The sequence below is a fragment of the Pogona vitticeps genome, chromosome 1 (genome assembly GCF_051106095.1).
Source record: "Pogona vitticeps strain Pit_001003342236 chromosome 1, PviZW2.1, whole genome shotgun sequence".
Taxonomy (NCBI): domain Eukaryota; kingdom Metazoa; phylum Chordata; class Lepidosauria; order Squamata; family Agamidae; genus Pogona; species Pogona vitticeps.
Window position 1 is genome coordinate 117644316 of NC_135783.1, and position 22432 is coordinate 117666747.

Sequence of the window (22432 nt, forward strand, 5' to 3'; positions counted from 1 at the left end):
ACCACAGCCACCCTGAACAAAGCAGGCAGGGAAATGTGTGCAGTTTCATGATTACATTTTCTGAAAAAGGCTCCAGATTATATATGTAAATCAGTCTGAGGTGTCAGAACTTACTCTTCTGTGCACCTTACCTGGGAATAAGGTCTGCTATGAAGAATGGAATTTACTTCCACGTAAACATGCAAACCACTGAATTCTTAGATTGCTATAGTAGAGACGCAAGTACTTCATCACCACCAATTGTTGTCACCCACACTGAACATTACCATCACAACAAACATGTCAGACAGCTGCCTCTAAAAAACTATTTTTTACACTAGCTATAATAATGTGTGCACAAAGTCTTCAAAGGATTATACCTGTAACCCTGGAACATGGTATGCACAACTAATACACACACTGGAGGAAGGGTTCATCTTAAACCAACTCCTAGAGGTGCACAGGGAGACAGCTGTGGACAGCCAGCTGGGACACTCACCTCTTGGCATCATTCAACTTGCCTTGAGCACAGCCAATTACTGCTACAGGTTCTACCCCAAAAACTACACCTCTGAAAACCTCTGCTAAGGGTTCTACCCCCAGAACTACACCCTTTATATGTTACATTTTATTGATGTAACATGTTTTCCATGGTATTTTATGCTGTTCACTTTTCTTGGCCAATCCTCCACCTCATCATTTTTTCACAGATAAAATCTACATAAACCAGCAACAAAGTTTTGGCAACATATGGTGGATTGTCTATTGATGTACACCTCAACACATTTTGCATCAAACACTTTTCATTATCACTTGTCTAAAGGAAATGGGACTCCAGTGAAAATTTCACTTAGAGGAGTACCACCAATGTTTTTGATGAGCTTCCTGACTGTGTTCTAATTTTTGGTGCTGTTGTTTTTGAATTTGGGCACAAGCCATGTTTATTTTCCAACTCACAATATAGGAGGTACCCTTATAATAATTAGATGGTACCAAGTCAATTCTGACTGATGGGTACTCTTTTCAGGGTTTCCTAGGTATAAACTACTGAGAAATGGTTTATCATTCCTTTATTTGGGGTGGCATTCTGGGCTGTGAAGCTTACCCAAGGCTATATAGGTTGGCTCTTCTTCCAAGGGGCAAGATGTCTATTTGACCCATTTAGTTCAATACTGTCTCCATGGTGGACAACAATGTATTGTCTACATTGACTGTATGTGGCTTTCCATGACCTCAGATAGCACTGAAGTCTTTCCCATGCCCAACCAAAGGATTCAGGGGATTGATCTTGGGTTTGTTTTTAAAATTGTATATAAACCATTATTCCATCAATAATCTACAACCCTTTTCCAAAGTTACTGGCAGGCTTTTCAGTGGCATCATAAGGAAAACTCTTTAATTAGAAAATTGGTGAATGTCAATAGTGAAAGATTAGAAAAGTCCGACGGTACCAAAACAAGAAGATCTCATAGAGAAGACACGGGAAACAGCGGAAATGGACTTTTATCAGAAGTGATGAAGGACTGTCCTTTACAAAAGGCAACTGAAAGATGGGACTTATTCTATAAATGGATTGAGTTAACAGACAGTGTATGAAGAGCATACATTGAAATGAGAACTTAAATCTGCAAGGCAGAAAATAGTAAAAAGAGTAATTTGGAATTTTGATATGGCAATATGTATAGAATGGATGTTAGTATGTTATTGTTTCTCCTCTTCCCTCTTAACCTCAATTCCCTTTTCCCTTTTTGTCACCCCTTGTTAAAAATAAAAATTAAAAAAAGGGAAAATAATGAAAGATTAGAACACTGACTAATTAGAAACTGAAAAGAAGGACTGGAATGAGAGACGATCCAATATTCAGTGAAGGCAGTGTAAAAATTCTCCAATGGCTTTAGGAAAGTGATGAATCAGATTGGTTGTTGTGGCTTTTTCAGGCTCTTTGGCCGTGTTCTGAAGGTTGTACTTCCTAACGTTTCACCAGTCTCTGTGGCCAGCATCTTCAGAGGACAGCACTCTGTCCACTCTGTTCAGAGGACAGCACAGAGGACCAGAGGACAGAGTGCTGTCCTCTGAAGATGCCTGCCACAGAGACTGGCAAACCATTAGGAAGAACAACCTTCAGAACATGGCCAAAGAGCCCGAAAAACCCACAATAATCATTAGATCCCGGCCGTGAACCTTCGCGAATATGATGAATCAGATTCCTGACATACATGCCAGGAAATATGCGAGGCATCCCTCATTTATTCTGTACTGCTCCACTGGAAGGGCAGTGATATATAGCCCATAATAAAAGAGAATGTGAAAATAAGATGAAAAGGAATTTAAACTAAAATATTCTTTCTAAAGGAGATAACTTCATTTCCAATAGTTGTCCTTCCCTGCACCTCTGGAAATTTATAAGATAACACAAATATCCATTAAATATCTCCATGTTCTTCAAAGGTTAATTAAAGGTTAATTAATGAAGAGAAACTTCATACTTGGGAAAAACAATATATACACATTTATTATTATAAATTTAGCTTTAAATGTCTTATTAGCACAATGCAAACCATCTAGCAAATGTGCCATTTTAAAAATCTCATACAAAAAAAATAGACTTAATGGTGTATTTTGTTCAAATATTGATGCTGTTTCCTCTCCTGTTGAGAAGACTATTCTACTTTGGATATTTCTGATTCAAAATGAAGGGTCTGGTCTGGACAAATTTCTGTGTCAGTCAAGGCAACCTGTAGTAGGGGAGTGAGATCAAGCCTGTGGACAAGCCTTCCTTCCTCTGGCTGCGTCTACACATGCATGTTTATAAAAGGAACGGATGCGCAAATCATGCTCCTCCAGATTCTGTTAAGACTCCCATCATCCACAAACAGAAGGGGTGGGGGAAGAGATCCATATCTCATTTTCAGTTCAAGTTGGGAATATCAGTGGTGCTTTCAAATTTTGGACTGAAGTTTTTTATCCTCTCAAGATAATATAAAGCAACAAGGATGATGAGTTTAACATACCTTCTTCCCAATTCTTATTGCAGGCTGCTCATCCTTAGCACTTACAGCCCACACAAGTACAACACAGTCCTTTCCCTACTGTGAAAGTTGGAGGATACAGTTGGCACAGCTAAGGAATAATTTTGGTTCCATTTATTTTTGAATATCTTACAAACTTTCTAAATTCCTTTATATTCAGGATGGCAAGCTCAAGGTTTTAAAAAAGCTTTTCCTTCAGATTCCCTTGCCATCAAGCATCTGATAACTCTCATGCACTAGGGTGGGACATTTTGGTTCCCCATATTCATGTTTTGTAGCATAATTCATGCAGAACTAGATCTGCGTGCACGCACCTCTACCTCCCGCCACACAGCTGGCGTCCTCCACTGTGCAGCAATTGCGTTAGGTTCTGGTCATCATGGAATTCTGTGCCTGGCGGGGCGGAGTCATGCGCCCATACAAGGGCAAAGTAACACATATGAGAGGCAGAGCCCCACCCAGTGGAGCTGAAAGTTAGAGAGTATATTGATCTATACTATAGGCATTTTGCATCTGTGCAAAAATTCTAATCCTGACTCAATGCTTTTTTTTTTCCTTAGGAGAAGTTTATTAATTAGTTTCATCATCTCCTGCATTTTTCTGACTGGCTAAGTAAGAACACTATCAGAAGTGTCCATTCATGGGGGCATATGATCTAAAGCCTAAATCCAACTGTTAAAGGCAACCAGAGACCTACTGAATCAGCAGGACTTATATAAGCACTGACTTATGGTTTAACAATTGATTCACTGGGTTACTTCAGTTGGACTTGCAACTAGCAATGCATTTCTGCATGCTCATATGCAAATTTATACTAAGATTTTTTAAATATAGCATCTGGAGAGGCATTTTAGCATAATTGAACAAGATGGCTGATTTTTATCAACATTCTTTACTTTCCAATGTTTGTGCACAATTGATAGAATTATCCTACAACCTGAGTCAATTTACAGTAACATCTGTTTCCTCTCTATTTTAATTTTATACCTCTTGTTTAGGAACTAAGAAAGCTGAAATGCATGGAGATGTTCATGCCAGAACAGCAGTGGCAGTTTAAAACATTTAAATTATAACCTGGTGTGAGATGTGTGCCAAATATTTGACACTAAGATACAATGGCCCAGCTTCAGAGATGACCCTGTAAACTTCTTCAATATTTAGTTTGAAATTCTGGGTCTATCAGGAACAATAGTACTGAAGAGCAACAATAAAATAAGGCTTTGTGTTAAGAAGTTGTGTAGAAAGTATGTATAATCCCATATAAAACCATCAGCAGCAGAACATCTGTATTGCTCCACTCTAACTACAAGCTGAAGTATCATTTAACTTGCAGAGCAGATCAATAGGGTCTCTTCCAGCTTGGAAGTTCTAAGATTATTATAGCAGTGTTGGATAGCTCAGTGGTTTAGGTTGGGAGCTTGATTTCCCACTGTGCTTCCTTGACAGAAGTTAGACTCCATGATCTGCAGAGTCCCTTCCAACTTTGCAGCTCTAAGATTGTTATTATTATTATAAATGTTTAAAACAAGGTCATGCCCGTCAAACAACAAGTCTGAATGTCAGTAGCTTAAGATAGAATCTGAAACAATAGAATATGTCATACTAATTCCCATTATGGAGTGTTCTGGATTAACGGAAGAATACCCTTTTTATGTTCAAAAAGTGATAAAGACTGCTGTTCAAAAAAAGAGGAAAATATCAGTGTATATGTTCAAGTTTCTCAATTTTGGTGGATTCTTTTCCCTCATATGCCACAGTTATAGAGTCACATTACTGCTTTCTCATTAAAAATAGTTGTTGCTCTGGCAGACAATGCCATGATCTTCTGAACAGAAGGAAGTATGTGTCTTTTGAGAAGCTTAGCACAGAGGATAAATCAGTGGCACAACTGGACATCTAAGCCATGTGACAGAAAACATCTTATGTTCTGATGCAAGTGCTCAGAACAGAGCAGCTTGGCGTGCCTCTTGGCCCAAAGGAGCTTTCCCCCCCACATAATGAAAAGAACTAGCATCCTTCCTGCCTTTAGAATTGACTTCAAGCAACCTTTGTTCTATTTTCTTTATCACTAATTAGGATGTGGCTTTATCAGACAGAAGTGCCTAGAATAAGGTCGGAAATTAATGATGTTGTCATTGTTAGATTTGCTTTCGCTGCAGTCTAACTGCCTACTACAAAAGAGTTTCTGAATCAGCATATTTGTTTAGACAGTGGAACTGTGATGTTTGACTGTCTATGTCTCAGCTCAGTGTTACAAAACAATTATTTATGCTGGTGTTGCAACAAAGGACATTTCTATTGCAGGCTAAAGGACATCTGTTTCCTCTTGACAAATATTACCTTCAAGTGATGATGCATTGTTACGCCTTTAATTCCAATGACAGTTCAAAATACAGTTTAGAAACAGAATCAGATTACTGGGAAGACATGATTCTCTTTTTTCCCATCTAGATTTTGCATGCTGCATTTTCAATCCATGCATCAAAAATCTGATGCATGCTATTCAGTAGTTGGGATCTTATGTGGGGAGGGGAGGTATGGGCTTGCTGTGGAAAGAACTACATCTCTAATGCTATGAAACAACTGAAATGCCCAAATTTTTCAATGATGTTTGCAGCCAAATTAACTAGAGAGCAGAGCTTTTTGTATTATATGCACAGTATTATCAGCCTAAAGAGCAAAATTTATGCAAAATAAAGATCAAGGTCAAGCTTGTCTAATACTATCTTTTATCATAAGGGATGTTCATTGCCTACTAGGGATATGGGGAAACCAAGATAACTCTCTGTAGTGAGGAACTGCTGACAGAAAATTGATGCCCGTTATCTGATGCTCAGCAGAATGCATGACTGAATGCCTTAGTATGCCTTTTGATGTGATGTACATCAGATTTGGTACCAATTTGGAAGCACACTCCTACTTCGACTGAGGTAGTGTGAGACTTTAAGCAAATGGTGAATGACAGCAAACTGAAAGAAAGGAAACTGGTAGAACTTCATAGGTGCTGAGTTCAGAATAATCATCTTCATACAGTATAATATCTACATGGGCAATTGAACCTTGTGGATTACTGAAGGATCCCTATTGTTTGTATATAAACCAAGGATTATGTATGTCATGTAAATTATCTGAAGAACATCTATTATCCAAACTTGCTGATAATCTGAACATGTATGCTTCTCATGTATGAGTGATAAGAAAGACTGGTTTACTAATGGTCTCCCTGTACCTTTCAGTAAGTACAATTCTAGTTTATCACAGGTTCAATTAATCAAGTGATCTGGATGCTTCATAAACCTTTCTGATAAATAACTCTGTGAAATTATTATTATTACTTATAAGTCCTACTATGGTTGGGGTGTGTGATAAGAATGAAGAGAGCTTTTTAATGCAGACTTCTAGCTCTCTGCAGTTCTCAATTTATATATTAGCATATGTTATATGTGCACAATCCCTTGTGCATACATAAAAGGTTTGCTGGATTACAACCTGTATCTGCATTGCTCATTAGCCACAGAACAATTTATGAATTGATCAGTTAGCATTTCACTTTGAAAATAATATATCATACTCTTCTCTCCATAAAAATACACCTGCATTTTTTTGTTAAAACTTAATTACCAATAAATCATCTAGAAGCTTAGCTAAGGTTTCATTTTAATGAACTTTATACATTTTAGAGAAGGCAGAATGTTATATAAATTGCCATTGGCAACAATATTCATGGCAAAGACTTAACTATTAATTCAAACATTAGTTTTAATGTTAGTATTAATTTAAAATTGTTAATTTTCATGTCTGTAGATATTATGCCTGCCTATTTGGAGTGAAAAACACACACACTAATTTTCAGTTTTCACCCAGACAGATAACTGACATTATTTAAACCCTCAGTACACCTTGTACTGGTACTTAGTGGTATCCTACAGATATGCAAAATTCATTTTAGAATGTACAATTACAGAATGTTTTGCTCCAGTTAGGGCCTTCATTCAGCCCCAGCATAACCATCTGTTATTATTATGCACAAAACATGTACATCCAGCTTTTGGGAACATTGTGGTTGACATTCCCATTGTGCTTTGTCTGTGGCATTCAGTGAATGGTGACAAATAAAGCATTCTATACTGGCCAACCCTTAAAATTATGGCATGAAAGTTTGATCATTTAGGATTTTGACATTGAGTGCAGCAGCAACAGTAAGTCTCAGCCAGAGGGGATTGATAAATGAAATCATGTTTTGAGAATCAATAAATAAAGAGCAGTCTGGATACACATTACTTCTACTGTTATCTGTATTGCACCATCAGGGCTAGAAAACCATAAACAATACACATGGATTAACATTATACAACCTACAGATGGGATCCCATGTTTCCATGGCATAAATATTGAGGAGCATGACAAGGTGAAGGGAATGGCTATTCCAAACCTTTAACATTTTCTTCAGAACTTAGTGGCCTACTTCTTCATTGTGAGATAGGACAATTGCATCCACTATGCTATTAATAATAGAACATTATAGCCTGGCTAGTGTGAAAAAGATTATGGTACAGAAAGGAAAACAAACGATTTCATGAACAGATCAAGAAAAAGTAGGGAGACATAAGGGAGGTTTGTGTCAAATAGCATGTGCAAAACCTAGTTTGTCTTTGAGCCTTCATATGCTCCCCTTTCTTACTCCTATCATGTTTTTCCCAATTCCATCTCTGATTGCTTTCTTCATACAGTGGTGCCTCGCTTAGCGATTGCCTCATTTAACGATGTATTCGCTTAGCGATGAGGTTTTTGGAGCGATTTTGCACTCCGTTTAGCGATGTTCCCTATGGGGAAATTTTGCATAGCGATGTTCGGGACCTTGCCTCACTTAGTGATGACAGTTTAGGTCTCCCTGTTTCGTTTAGCAATGTCCGTTTTCGCTATTTTAAGTGTGTCTTAAAATGTTCAAAAACTGTTTTAAATGCTTGGGATCATTAGTGCACCTTGTAAAACCTTTGCAAACTTAATTTGGCTTTGTTCCGAGTCTTCGTTAATTTTTGGTGAATTTTCCCCCCGATTGGAATGCATTGAACTGTAGGTTTGACAGCACTAACGATCCCAAGCATTTAAAACAGTTTTTGAACATTTTAAGACACTTTAAAAATAGCGAAAACCGACCTGTCAAAACCATTGAAATCCACTGAATAGGCTTCAATGGATTCCAATGGGGGAAACATTGTTTCGCTTAGCGATGTTTCCTATGGCAATTTTCGCTTAAGGACGGTAATCCGTTCCCATTGGAACGGATTATCTGGTTTTCAATGCATTCCTATGGGAAATGGTGTTTCGCTTAGCGATGTTTTCCCATAGCGATGTTTTTTTGGGAACCAATTAACATCGTTAAGCGAGGCACCACTGTATAACTAAACAATAGTGAATGCTTCCCCTCCAAACTAGGACAAGAAACCATAGCTTTTGATAGGTTTATAATTCTGGTTTGGAGTGCAAACACAAGCCATGATTTTTCTGATTCATAAGCAAGGACAAATTATAGCTTGGATTCAACTGCAAGAGCAGGAGATAATCACAGTGCACAAAGGGCAGGGCAGTTTGGCTTCAAAGCTCAGCCCTGGTGGCCAGATCATGATTTTACTGTTACATCTGAAACCATCTTTTGTAGGTGAGCACTAGCAGGGCAAGCAATGTAGTAAAGATGTTCCTCATCTCCTGTCATTGGATCCAGCAGAAACAGCTACAATTATTTTAAAAATTCATATGGAAAGTCATGTACACATATTAAGCCTCCCCATCCAACAATGTCTGATTTGTCTTCACTAGAAAAACAGGTAACAGTAAACACTGAGGAATCTAGACTTACAAAAAATTAACCAACTAGGCTCATTCAAAGCTCACGTTCTATGCAGCAGCTGTCCAGGATCCTGTTTGGCCTGTTATCAGAGATAATGATGACTGGAAGTGGCAGCAATCAAACTTGGGGCCTTGTTCATAAACAGCATGAGCTCTAGCACTTTGAGGGCTCTTCCCATAGTATTCTATTGCTATGATTAGACATACCTGAACCCCATCAGACGCAGGGATGTAGCTTGCTCTTTTAAACGTATCTGTAACATTTCTGAGAATCTCTACAGATACCAAGAGATCCCCTGCATAAAAATTCTTCCTCTGTGTTAAATCAAGAAGTGTCTTTGTAACTTGGGACATTCCTTCACCAGCCAGAGTCCTCTGTCCTTTTGCAAGATGTTCTTTAATCTGTGAAAATTAAAACAGTAAAATAAATATTAAACTCTGCTGCATATAACAAAAATGCTGCTACCAGCTGAATGGAACAGATAACTGTGATGATACTCTATAGAAATCTGAACCATGTACAGGTTTCCATAAAATATCAGTATTCTATGCACCAGTGATGTAGATTTTACATAAGTTATTGTGGTATACATTTTGGGGAAATAAGACAGCTGGTGAGCAGCTTCTGACCTCTTCTCACAGAAAGTAGAGACTTTATAAGAGCAATCTATGTTCCATTCAAGTCGCTGGCAAAAGATTGATTTGTTCATTTCTTTTGTATTGAGATGTCTTAGAGATAAAAGCTTGTGTACGAAAAGAGTATCACAATAACATGGAACTGTTTTCAAACTCATAACGCTTTTGAATAATTTACAAGAGCAACCACTAAGTTCAAACCATACTGGAACTTCTTCTGGAGTTATTATTTACCATCAAGCAACTTCCAACTAGTACCTAGTGTGTTGCACGTTGGATAGATTGACAGACTAGGACTCTGAAAAAACAGGGTTCAATTCCCCACTCAGCCATGGAAACTCACTTGAGGAGTGGAACTGGTACATCCCTTCCTGAAATACCATACCTACCTTGAAAGCCTTGTCAGGATCACTCTAAGTCTGCTTTGACTTCACAGCATATAACAACAACTTCCAACTTAAGGTAACACTTTGAATTAATGATCTCCATTAAGCAACTCTGTTCTGCTCTGGCAAACCCAGTGCCATGGCTTTATTTATTGAGTCAATCTGTTTCATATTTTTCTGTTCCTTTCAGCTCTTCTCAGCATTATTGTCTTTTCCAGTGAGTCTTGTTATGATGTCCCCAAAATACAATACTGACGTTATTCATTTTTGCTTTTAGGGACAGTTCAGAGTTGATTTGATCTGGTGGCCACTTATTTGTCTTTCTGGAAATCCATGGGACCCATAAATCTTTCCTCCAATATATTTCAAATTAATTAATTTTCTTCTTGTCAACTTACTTCATTTTCCAGCTCTCCCACATACAGTAACTGGGAATATCATAGTATAGATGTTTCAGTGCAGCATAATAAATTCTATCTGTCCAGCTGATTTTGCAAGATACAGAGTTCCACTAGGATCATGGGGTTACACATTATTTTGGAGACTATCTGATCCAATGGATGCTCCAAGTTCTCCTGCTACACAAGGTGGAAGGTGAAATGTTACTATTGTTCACACTTATCTTTGCCCCCACCTCCATCTCCATTGCCTGTTCTTTGCCTTAACTTGAGAGCAAGGCTGAGGGCAGTGGGCTCTGTGGAGAAAAGCACCCAACTGGATGTCTCTGTTCTATACAGTTAGATACAACAATAGGTCACGGCAAGAACTAAATAGTCCTTAAGTAGTTTCCAAAACCATAAGCTCAAAGGGGTTTGGATTCAGAACACCTTCAACTGGTCTAGTGTTATTTGAGGAAGTTAGGATTGCAATTAAAAAAACCTTTGCTGAAAATCATGTTGGATTAAACTCTTAGCATATTAGTCATAATAAAGGGATAGCTGGAATAATGTCCTCAAATGCTAAATTTGAATAGATTTTATCTCTTGTATATCCAAATTACAAGAAAACTGAACTCCAAATAATTGCTCCTGCCTGAAAGATTTTACTACTACTGTGCCTCGAGGGAGACAAGCCTACCTGAGTAGATTTGGGCAAACGACATCATCCCAAAGTGACCCCAAAAGAAAGGAATGGTAAACCACTTTCAACCATTTTATAACTATAAAACCTGGAAAGAGCCAACATGAGTTGAAATTGACTTGGCAGCACATAAAAGAACAAAAACAACAGTAAAGCAATTCCTAGAACTTGATATTGCTTATCTTGGACAAATAAATCCCCATCTTTGTTATTTCTGATTTTTTTCCTAAAAGCTCCACTGTTCAACCCTAACTCATAGTTTGTCATTCAGCTTTACAATGACTTCAGAATTTGGTATATTTTGATACTGGAGCTAGTACCTAGTGTAACAGTTCAAAAGCACCAGTAGAAAACAACACTTTTCCTCCAGCATTATCCTTTGCATTCTCCAAATGGTGCATCATCTTTCCTAATTCTTACTGAAACATTGCTTAGCCCTGGAAATGATCTATGGGCTTACCACTGGATTCATTTACATATCTACCTAATGTGTAGTAAATAGTCTAAAAAAGAGCTTGCCCCTTATTGGGGCAGATTTGGTGGACAAGGCGATTGATTGCTGTTGGGCCTCCACCTCTTCTCTCGACCCTTGCCCGGCCTGGCTAATCAAAGCAGCCAGGCCTGTAACAACAGAATGGGCCACCACAATAATTAATGGGTCTCTCCAGGAGGGCAAGGTTCCCCTTGCCCTCAAGGAGACACTCATTAGGCCCATTAGGAAGAAACCAAACTTGGCGACGGACGACATTGGAAACTATAGGCCCGTCGCCAACATTTCTTTCCTTAGCAAGGTGGTTGAGAGGGTGGTGGCAGATCAGCTCCAGGCGCTTTTGGACGAAACCAATGCTCTGGACCCATTCCAGTCGGGCTGCAGGCCGCACTATGGTACGGAAACGGCACTGGTCACGCTGCTGGACGACCTGTTGAGGGAGGCCGATGGGGGCAATATGTCCTTGTTGGTCCTCCTTGACATCTCAGTGGCCTTTGATACCATTGACCATGGTATCCTCCTGGGGAGGCTCTCTGAGTTAGGAATAGGTGGCCTAGTGCTTGCTTGGCTCTGTTCCTTCTTGGAGGACCAGCCCCAGAGAGTACAGCTTGGAGAGAGAGCCTCAATTGTGGGGTCCCACAGGGGTCGATCATCTCTCCAATGCTGTTTAACATCTACATGAGGCTGCTGGGGGGGGGTCATCAGGGGGTGTGGAGCCTTTTGTCACCAGTAAGCTGATGACACACAGCTCTACATCTCCTTCTCATCTACCTCAGTGGATGCCGTTCTGTCCCTTCAGCGCTGCCTGGAGACTATACTGAAATGGATGCAGTTGAATGGGTTGAGGCTGAACCCGGACAAGACGTAGGTCTTGAGGGTGGATGGTCCTTCCGTCAGCAGTATAGATAAGTCCCTTTCTTTCGGGGGAACGACCCTTGCCACAAAGAATGAGGTTCCCAGCTTGGGGGTACATCTGGACCCGGTGCTCACCATGGAAACCCAGGTGGCGTCAGTGGTCCGCTCCGCCTATTTTCATCTATGGCGGATTGCCCAGCTGTGTCCATATCTTGATCGGGGAGCCATCACTACTCTAGTACATGCACTCATAATCTCGAGATTAGACCATTGTAACACACTCTACGTGGGGCTGCCTTTGAGACTGATGCAGAAATTTCAGATGGTCCAGAATGCGGCAGCCAGGCTACTTAGTGGGGTGAGAAAACACCAACACACCTCCCCCACTCTGGCTGCTTTGCACTGGTTGCCCATCCGTTTCCGCAACTTCAAAGTGCTAATGATCACTTATAAAGACCTAAACGGTTTGGGATCTCAATATTTGGCAGATCATCTTCTCCCACCCAGATCTACCCGAATCACGCGCCATAGAAAGCAGGGACGGCTGAGGGGCCTGACGCCGAGGGAGGCTCGGAAGGAAAAAACTAGAAATCTGGCCTTCTTGGCGGTGGCCCCTTGGCTGTGGAACGCCCTCCTAACAGATTCGGCTGGCACCCTCGCTGGGTGTTTTTAAAAGACAATTAAAAACTTGGCTATTTAGGCAGGCCTTCCCTCCAGTCAGCTAAGTCTTTTTATTTCTTCTTTCCTTGGTCTAGAGGGGCGGGGTATAAATTTAATAAATAAATAAATAAATAAATAAATAAATAAATAAATAAATAAATAAATAAATAAATAAATAGCTGAAAATGCAGTTTTCTAATTTCTAAACTGATCCCTTCATCAGTTTCCCAAAAAACATGGCAGTCTGCCTGTATTGATATAGACACAGGATCTGTCCCTAAACGTTTGCAGCCAACATTTCTTTTTACCATAGCAACCTCATATCCGCCCCTTAAGCCAGGATTTTCCCTCTTCACATCCTGGGTTAGCTAGTCTCTTTTATCATAAGCACTGTACTCCTCAGTTCAGGTTTTTCTGTAATCACAGGGCAGAATCCTGTTGAAGACACTGAGTGTATTCAGGGAAGCACACAAGTAGTAAACTAACAGACAATCCACACAATGTGGAAGATGCTTGTGAGCTTGTCCTTACATGCATGGTAAAATCGAACATCATTCAGGTAATTAGGAAACTTTCCTCTCCTTTTTCAAAGCTATGGCTTATATGTTTTGATCTTTATAATTTCATTACATTTAAAGGATGATTTTTTCTTTCACACACAAATGCATAACAGAAGACAGTAAAATATAACCTATTGTTCCTTTGGAGATATTAACATCCAAAATAAGAGTCTATGTATCTATAAGATCTTTCCACTACATTCTTCCCAATTTGGATTTTTAGGGAGAAAGATTAATGTTGAAACTCTTGCATCTGTGTAGCAATGTCATGGAAACATCTATAATCCTCCACACTTACTCCTCCATGAAAAAAAAACCCAATTCTTCCCACATTAGGTCTGTTCCTGTGATCGTTCAACACAGGAAGATTAGGCTTTCCAAACAGATATATTAGAAACTTTACTGCATTGCAAGTTTCCAGTTCCCTTGGGGGAAAAAAGCCAGCCAGTATAGCCTTGGGAAAGCTGCTCAGTGCTATACCACCACCAGAAGAAGGCTCTGGTAAACAACCTCTGAATACTCAAGCCTAACTTTGTGAGGAAGTCCCCTATCACTTTATCCATCCTTTCTCTTCCGTACCCAACTACACTCCATAATAAAAATCTTAATTTGATTATTTATCAGTTCATACAGCAAGGAGGACTCTCCAAGCTAATTTAAGATGTGGAATACGAGATGGCGGAATATGATTTGTTAAAACAGTGCTTCAGTTTTCATCCCTCATTATGGCACCAATACAACAACATGTAAATGAAAATTGTCTTCCAGTATTTAGTGGATACTCAGTTAGGATCCATGGAAACCTGATTTGTCAAAAACGAGTACGCAATAGAAAGTTGAAAGCAAGTGTGGTAAACAACTACTTATTTTCCGGTTACTATGGTTACTGGGAAGCAAAACAGGTTGATACATTATGAAGAGGTTTGAAAGAATTATCACACAGAAGAATTGTGTGACCTCTGGTGCTTTGTAATTTTCTCAGATTGCTGGTTGCAAACGTTGAAAACTTGAGGGCAAAACTACATGTGTTCTTAGCTACATCAGTGGAAGCTGTGTGTCACCTTGTAACACTAAATAGCTGTTGAGGGAAAAGGGTCAGGATCAAGACTAGAGTGAATGAAGAGGAGGTTTAATCCATTCTCCCTTCCCTAATCAATGATCCTAATGAAAATCTCCCAAGAAGCTGTTTGCTGTGAGAATGTCCTGCCAGAACCAACGAGGATGTAACTTTCTGTCAGGACAGTGGCATGAGAAGAAAAAAGTTAAACCTTCCTCACATAGGCAGTCATCCTAATCAGCCCAATTCCTGGAGATGACCATTTAAAAAGTGGGTGTGTGCACATGCATGTGCCCACGCGCATGAGTGGCAGCTCCTGTGATGCATTCACACACATGGTTTTTCCTGTGTCTAAGCTAAGGCATTGAGTTTTGGAGGAGCCCCACTCTTTTCCCTTGTGCATACTCTCATAGTCTCTCCTCATCCACCAACCAGTAGGCCATTTTTTGAGGGGGAGGGTGGTTTGTGTAAGTGCCACAGAAGATCACTGAAAATAATATAGTTGTAAGTAGGAAACCTGTCCTTTGCGATCTCCGTGGATCACAAACATGGGAAATTTAATTAGTGAGTTTACCTTAGGAGGAAGGTAGGATGTCAGTACATGATGGATAACAAAATAGTTCTTCTAAAAGTGGTGCCCTGATGAGTTCTGATCTTGATTCTATCATGAATGATGAACATGGATGGCAGTGCTCAGGTTGTGGCTTGATACAAGAAATTAGACATCCTTCAGAAATGCTGTGGACTTGTGGGGCGAGTCCAAATGTCTTCCAGAAGCTGTCAGTTTGCCACATGACGGAAGAGAGGCATAGTGGAAGAAATCCACCTGGACAGGCTTTGAGGTGAGATCAGCTGTCCTCGTTTGCGAGACCCATGACAGATGAATAACCATTAAGTATGTCTCTAAAGGATGAAGTTCTGGTGAGGTGGAAGACTATGGCTCACTGAACATTGAGAGAGCACAGAAAGTAGAACAAAGGCACTGTTAAGCTTTGTGTCAAATGGAAGGCACAGACCACTCTGGGTAGAAAGCTAATGATGGGGCATAGGGCTACCTCGTCCTTTTGGAAAATTAGGTTCAGTTGAACTGTTATTTGTGTGCAAAGTTTGTTGGCTCACCAGGTTAATGTGATGGCCACAAGGATCGTTACCTTCATGGAAAGAAGGTAGAAGGGTGTAATGGCCAACAATAATAAAAGATTTGTTTGATAGTTTTGGTGTGATAGGAGCTGGCAGAAATATGTTGTTCAGACCTGTCAGGAACTGTTTTATTCTGGAGTGTGTGAACCAACTGTACACCAAATGAAGTGAAGAGTGGGTAAATATGGCTGCCAAATATATTTTGATAGATGACATCCTCTTTAACCTAACAAGCTGGGTGGAGATGTGGCCCTGCACTCCACTGTTGTCCTGGAAGTTACAAGTTTCTGCCCACTTTCTTCCATATGATTTTCATGTGCTGGATTTGCAAGATTAATCTAATGTAAGACTTCCTGTAGGGATAGTGCTTGGTTGTCTACTATCTGATTTTCCACACCAAGGACAAAACAGGCCCAGGTAATAAACAGCTCCATTGGCCATTGAGAAGGTATATTTATGTACTGGGAGATGAAAATATAGATTGCTGGACAGAAGAGAGGCATAAACCACAGTTGCTCAGGTCACCATGGTGTCACTAGAATGCAGGTGAAGCAGTCCTGTCTAATTTGGGCAGTACTCCTGGCAATCAATGGAAAGGTGGGAACACATAGAGAAATATGTTGCTCCAGGAGCATTTTGAAAAGCTATTGGTGTTGTCTGGGACCATGAAGAGGTCAACTAAGGTCCAAGTGTCAGCATGTAGCTATGAGAGCTGGAGGGTCTGTGACCAAGCATAGTTGTTCAGAGCCAATCATGGAGACTGGGATTGTAACTGTCAGCGGTTTGGTATCTGAAGGAGGTCTGAAATATGTTAACAATGATATGGGGAGGCTAGTACTGCAGGGAGGGGGATCTCCCTCCCTTTGTGGAACCAGGATCAGTACCACCAATCTTCCTAGTGTTAAGGAGAATAACAGTGGTCATTGCTTGTTATGATGGTAGTAATGATGATTATCCCAGGCCAAGTATGGATAACATGAGTCAGAGGAGTAGGAGGATGAAGGGGAATAGTCCCTGAACTCAGATTGGAACTGATATTGCAGTCTCAAATCTGAAGAATGGTGAAGGGCTGAAGGCACTGCTGTGACTGTGGGCATCAGAGTTATAGGGATGGTTATGAGTGGAGGAGACCAGTCCAAGATCTTTTCCTCTGACAGCAAGAATCCAAAACCTTTTCCTCTGACAGCAAGAGCTGTTGCTTAGGAGATTTCTCTTGTCCAGGAGTTGGAAGTGAGTCAGTATTTTGCCTCAGGGAAAGACTCATGATGTTGTCATCCTGGGGAGAGATCTTCGCAGGTAACTGAGGTATGTGAAGTATTCTGGTAGTGACATTGGTGTCTGCAAGGGAGATCATGAGAAAAGGTTGCCCTTAGGATTCTTCCCCTTCTTCCTTATTTCTTTCTTTGACTCTGGTGTTGGGGCCTGTGGTGGAACCTGAATGCCTTGTCAAGACAGACAGAATCACAGCAGGTGGTACCAAGATAGCTGGTTTTGAGTTGGAATGACTAGCGGAAAGCAAAGTACTTCTTCAATATGGCTGGTGTGTTTTGCATTACCATTTGTTTGAGTGCCTAGTTTCCAGGGAGGTCACCCTCTCCCACAGAACTGGCCTTCTTTGTGCTTCACAATTCTTATGACCTCGCTGAGTGAATGTCAGGCAATGCCTACCTGCCTGAATGTTATGGGTCTTGCAAAGGATACACTTTGAGAGTCTGTCAGTCAAGGAAATCTTGGCTCAGTACCCTTCTTAAAATGTGCACTTCTTAAAATGGGGATCTGGTGTCATTAGCTAATGGAGGTCAAAGCCCTGCCATACAGAGAAATGATGAGAAAGAATTAACTTCCCACCACCAGGAGGGATGGTGACAGAAGAGAAGAAAGACTACATAAAGTTGAAGTAATAAGGAAGAATGGCAATCACAGTGTATAAAAGGAAGCAATGGAGAGATTCCTGAACATGCGTTGCCAGCTATGTGGACAAAAAAAGGAACTGAGGAAAATGGAGGGAGACCAGGAGATTATGCACAATAAAGGGATTAGGTTTTCTGCCAAAACTCAATGTCTTACCTAGGAAGATTCTGGTGTACACTGCACAGCTGCAGGAAAACTCTTGTGTATGAGTCCCCAGAAACCATGAAGAAGAAACTTCCTAACCAACCAAAGTTATATTTACACAGCTAGTCATTTGTAGACTGACAGATTTATTTTTAATTAGAATGCCGATAAATGAGGAGTAGTCTCCCATACATTTAAGGGTTCTGTGAAAAATGAATGTTGGCAGTATGACCTGCCAAGCTGGCACCATCCAATTTCCCTCTTCCAGGCAGAGGAACCCCATCTTCTGTGGCATCTGTTTAACTATTCTGCTTTATTGTGTAAGTCATCATTATGGGAGAAGAAATACAATCCTGCTTTTCTGATATAAAATGATAGATTGAAACTCTCCAGTAATACAGATAGAAGCATCAGAAGCTTTTCTCTTGAAACAAGAGTGCTTTGATATAGAATCTGTGCTCACTAGAAATTCACACTAGGTTTAGAAAATGGATTTGTGAATATTTTACGATCCGGTATCACGTAATGCTTACTGACCCTTTCTGCTCTGGAAGCTGTTTTACAGCTAACACACAGTGTCCTTGTTGCTGTTGCCATATAACAATCATAGTCTCTGTAGATGCATCAATTTTGAAAATTCAGCTTCTCTCATAGCTCCAGGGTCTAAACACGCATGACACTGAATGTGTTGCATGTGGTGGTTTAGGCTTTTAAACATTTCAGTAAATAAGATGTGTCCATTTAATGGGGAGTACAATACACAGGAAGAAAGATTGAACACATTGTATTCACGAAGGCTTTCACGGCCGGGATCTAATGGTTGTTGTGGCTTTTTCGGGCTCTTTGGCTGTGTTCTGAAGATTGTTCTTCCTAATGTTTTGCCAGTCTCTGTGGCTGGCATCTTCAGAGGATAGCACTTTCACAGAGTACTGTCCTCTTCAATACCTTCAGAACACGGCCAAAGAGCCTAAAAAACCCAAAACAACCACTGAACACATTCTTTATTTATTTCACCACTGAAAAATATTTGCTCCCCCAATACTGCAATTAAATATAGATGGGGGGGGGGTTCCATTGACACCAGACCCCACATTTTTCTATTCTTAATTTTCAGCACCAGGTAGAGGAAGAGTTTTTTGCAGGATTACTGTGAGGAAGGGAAGGGTTAAATCATACACCATTATTGTGGTGCTTCTAAGCCTTGCAGTTTAATAACTGCAATTATCTATGATTAATCCTACTGACACCAGAATGTTGTGTGAAGAAATTTGTTCCTGTTGCATAACCATGGGAGATGTCTTTAAGATTTTGTGTTTTCTCTGAACGTAACCTAAGTTGACAAGAAGAAGCAAAGGGGGGGGGGGGAGAATGAGGACTCAGAAAAGCTTGGGTTTGCTTGTCTTGTTCTTGTAAAAATATTTTATGACAGACATAATATAGTCTAGGGTTAGATCTGGTGGGTTTTCTATTCATGAAATGAATGTTCAGGGTTATACAGTATACTGTGAGTGTCCTTCAAATGAACTCTTTATTTTGCATAGTGCCATTCATTTTCATATAAAGGTATGTATGTATGTATGTATGTATGTATGTATGTATGTATGTATGTATGTAGGTAGGTAGGTAGGTAGGTAGGTAGGTAGGTAGGTAGGTAGGTAGGTAGGTAGGTAGGTAGGTAGGTAGGTAGGTAGGTAGGTAGGTAGGTAGGTAGGTAGGTAGGTAGGTAGGTAGGTAGGTATTCTGCCACTCTGTATGAACACATTTACCATGTATAACTATATGGCAGTTGAAATCAAATATTAAGTTACAACTAGAGTAGGCCCATTCAGTCAGTAGGAATGGGCCTACTGTAGTCACAATTTACTACTGGATTTCAGCCAATGAATTTCTAATTACTGACACAAAATAAAATTTCTTCTAGCTTATATTAGCTTATATTCTGGCATCTCAATGCAGGAAAAGAAGTCCTTCCCTACCTTTCTAATGCACAAAACAATGTATAAGCAGAATAGTCCAAAAGGGAGGAAATGGAAAAAATTATATATAGTTCATGTCCCCATCCAGCCCTCCTCTATTTAATTATCTATTGTGTCCCAGATAACAACTGGTACAGAGGTGAGACTGAGGGAACTATGGGAATATGTAATGCACACAGAAACTTCCTATTCACCCAATGGTACTTTGTAATGTTTTCAATGTTCTCATATAGAAGGCGGAAAACAATGTGCCAATTAATGATGGATGAACATATTTATACTAACTGGCTTTTTTGACACTGGGGATGAACTTTCCAGATACTGAAGAAAAAAATGGCTCCATATAAAAAAGAAGAGATCAAAGAAGTAGCTGAAGTTTTGGCCCAGTCAATAATCAACATAGAATCATTTTAATTAGAGTACAAGTGGTGCCCCGCATAGCGACGTTAATCCGTTCCGGATTAATCGTCGCTATCCGGAAACATCGCAATGCAGGAGGGAAAACCCCATAGAAACGCATTAAACTTTGTTTAATGTGTTCCTATGGGGCGAAAACTCACCATTACATGAAGATCCTCCATAGCGCCGCCATTTTTGCTGCCTCGGTAAGCGAGGGCAGCACGCAAAAATGGTTGCAGTGGCCATTTTGGAACCGCCGATCAGCTGTGTGAAAATGGGGCCTTTGGGTGGACCGTCGGGGAGGATTCCCCCGCGGTCCTCCCAAAGCCCCTGCCCACCACAAAAATGCCGGCCAGCACTTCGGAGCGGCCGCGGGGGAGGGCTCCCTTGCTGCCGCTCCAAAGCACCGGCCAGCTGAAGCGCTTCGGAACGGTGGCAGGGGAGCCCTCCCTCGTGGCTGATTCGAAGGGAACATCGCAATGTGGTCACTTTTGTGATAGAAAAAAACAAATCACTATGCTGATTCGTCGTTAAACGGGGCGCTCATTATGCGAGGCACCACTGGTAATACAATAACAAAACAAGACATGCAGCATACTACTACAGTCAAGTAGGCTTTTGTACTTTGCATTTGCTTAAGACAAAGGACAGTTACTTTGGTTGCTGATAGTTAATTATCTATTTGTTATCCTTTCTGAGGCATTGGACCAGCTGCCGCCTCTCAGAATGGAAAGAAAACAATTTATCTTAAAATTTTCTTAGGTTTTTCTGTTTCAGTTACACCTTTCTTACAACTGGGTTATTTTTTCCTTTAAAAAAATGCACAACAAATATTTGTAACATTAGTGTAGCCATAATAGGATTGTCTAGATAGATGTATCCTATTCACAGGCACAGATGCACAGAATTAGAGCAGGAAGGTAATGGCTGAACCTGGCAAACAAGCAGGAAAGACACACAACCTTGATGTAGAGCCTGAAAAAGCTGTTTTTGAAAGGCCAATTTTCTCATGTTTTATTCTGCATCAGACCCGAGTTAAAGGCACGTTGTTTCCTTTGACGCATCCTTGATAAGATCTCTCGAATCATTTTTGTGTAGCTTAAAGCAGGTGGGTTAATTTGATTAGGGACGTGGGGCAGGAGGAGTAGAGGGGTTACCCCTTTTCTGCAACTCCATTCCCGAACTGAAATTGGTCATCAAAAGGTACAACAACAACAACAACAACAACAACAACAACAACAACAACAACAACAACAACGCACTGTCAAGTCAATTCCATTGTATGGTGAACCTTTTCAGGGCTTTCTAGGTATAGAGTACTCAGAAATGGTCTACCATTTCCTCCTTCAGAGTGTGCCCTGGGCATACAAGCTGGTTCTCCTCCTAGGAGGCACAATGGCAAAGTGAACTCCCAACCTCTGGTTCTAATCTATTGAGAGTATTCATACATATATATTTTTCAGTGAAGCAAATAGCAGTTGCTAGAGCCCAGGAAATCACAAACAAACGGCTAGTGACTACACTGAAGCAAAGAGAGAGAAAAGGTTTCCTCAATAAATGAGGTTATCAGAATACTACTCAAAAAGTAAAGTATAAGCCGATTTAACTACAACAATTAATCATATTAAATCACAGATTTGTCTATATTATTGACTGATTTCTGCTGTTGATTTCCATTCTATTAATACATTGCCTGCGCATTAGATGATGTACTATTTATATCATGGCATGGTTTGCTTGGGCAGCACTTTCTTCAGAGATCTGGCATTCCTTTCAAAGAAACTAAGAAGATACAGATCAACAACAGTCGGCACAGCAAAAGGCAGCATTTGAGCAACACATGGAACTGTTACTATGCAACGGCTGCTGCTTGCTAGATGCTTAACCAGGTTCTTGTGGCAGGCGAATGACAGGAATCTTCTGTGTCCCAAAATTCAGGCCACAGATACTGTAAGTCACTAAGATGCCACAGGACTGACTCAGCACATAAAGCTAAACTTGACTCGGAGCCTCCCTTCCATGAATATCTGATTAGAAGAGAAATGTGGATACATTTCATATGATACCACATTTTAGCCAGTAGAGGACTTATATTATAAGCTGAGCAATGTAACAACTGCTTGGGGAGCTTCCAGATGAGGCTTTTATTGTGCAATGGATCTCCCACATTCATGGAAACTGTTAGTTTTGGAGGAAAGACATAATCTCTCTCTATTTGCACCCCACCTGTGTTTGCCCAGTACTACTGTTTGTTCTTCCTTCCACCAAAAATCAGTTAGGCAG

General features: G+C 40.3%; 1 protein-coding gene across 5 annotated transcripts in view; it reads right to left on the bottom strand.

Moving 5' to 3' along the window:
• ADGRB3 (adhesion G protein-coupled receptor B3) overlaps window positions 1–22432 on the bottom strand; it is a 585030-nt gene that overhangs the window by 311690 nt on the left and 250908 nt on the right. For all 5 annotated transcript variants that reach the window (XM_078386075.1, XM_073000099.2, XM_078386069.1 and 2 more), the window contains one exon: window positions 9063–9257. In XM_078386075.1, coding sequence (XP_078242201.1) covers window positions 9063–9257 — 195 coding nt within the window. The remainder of the gene's footprint in view (window positions 1–9062; window positions 9258–22432) is intronic.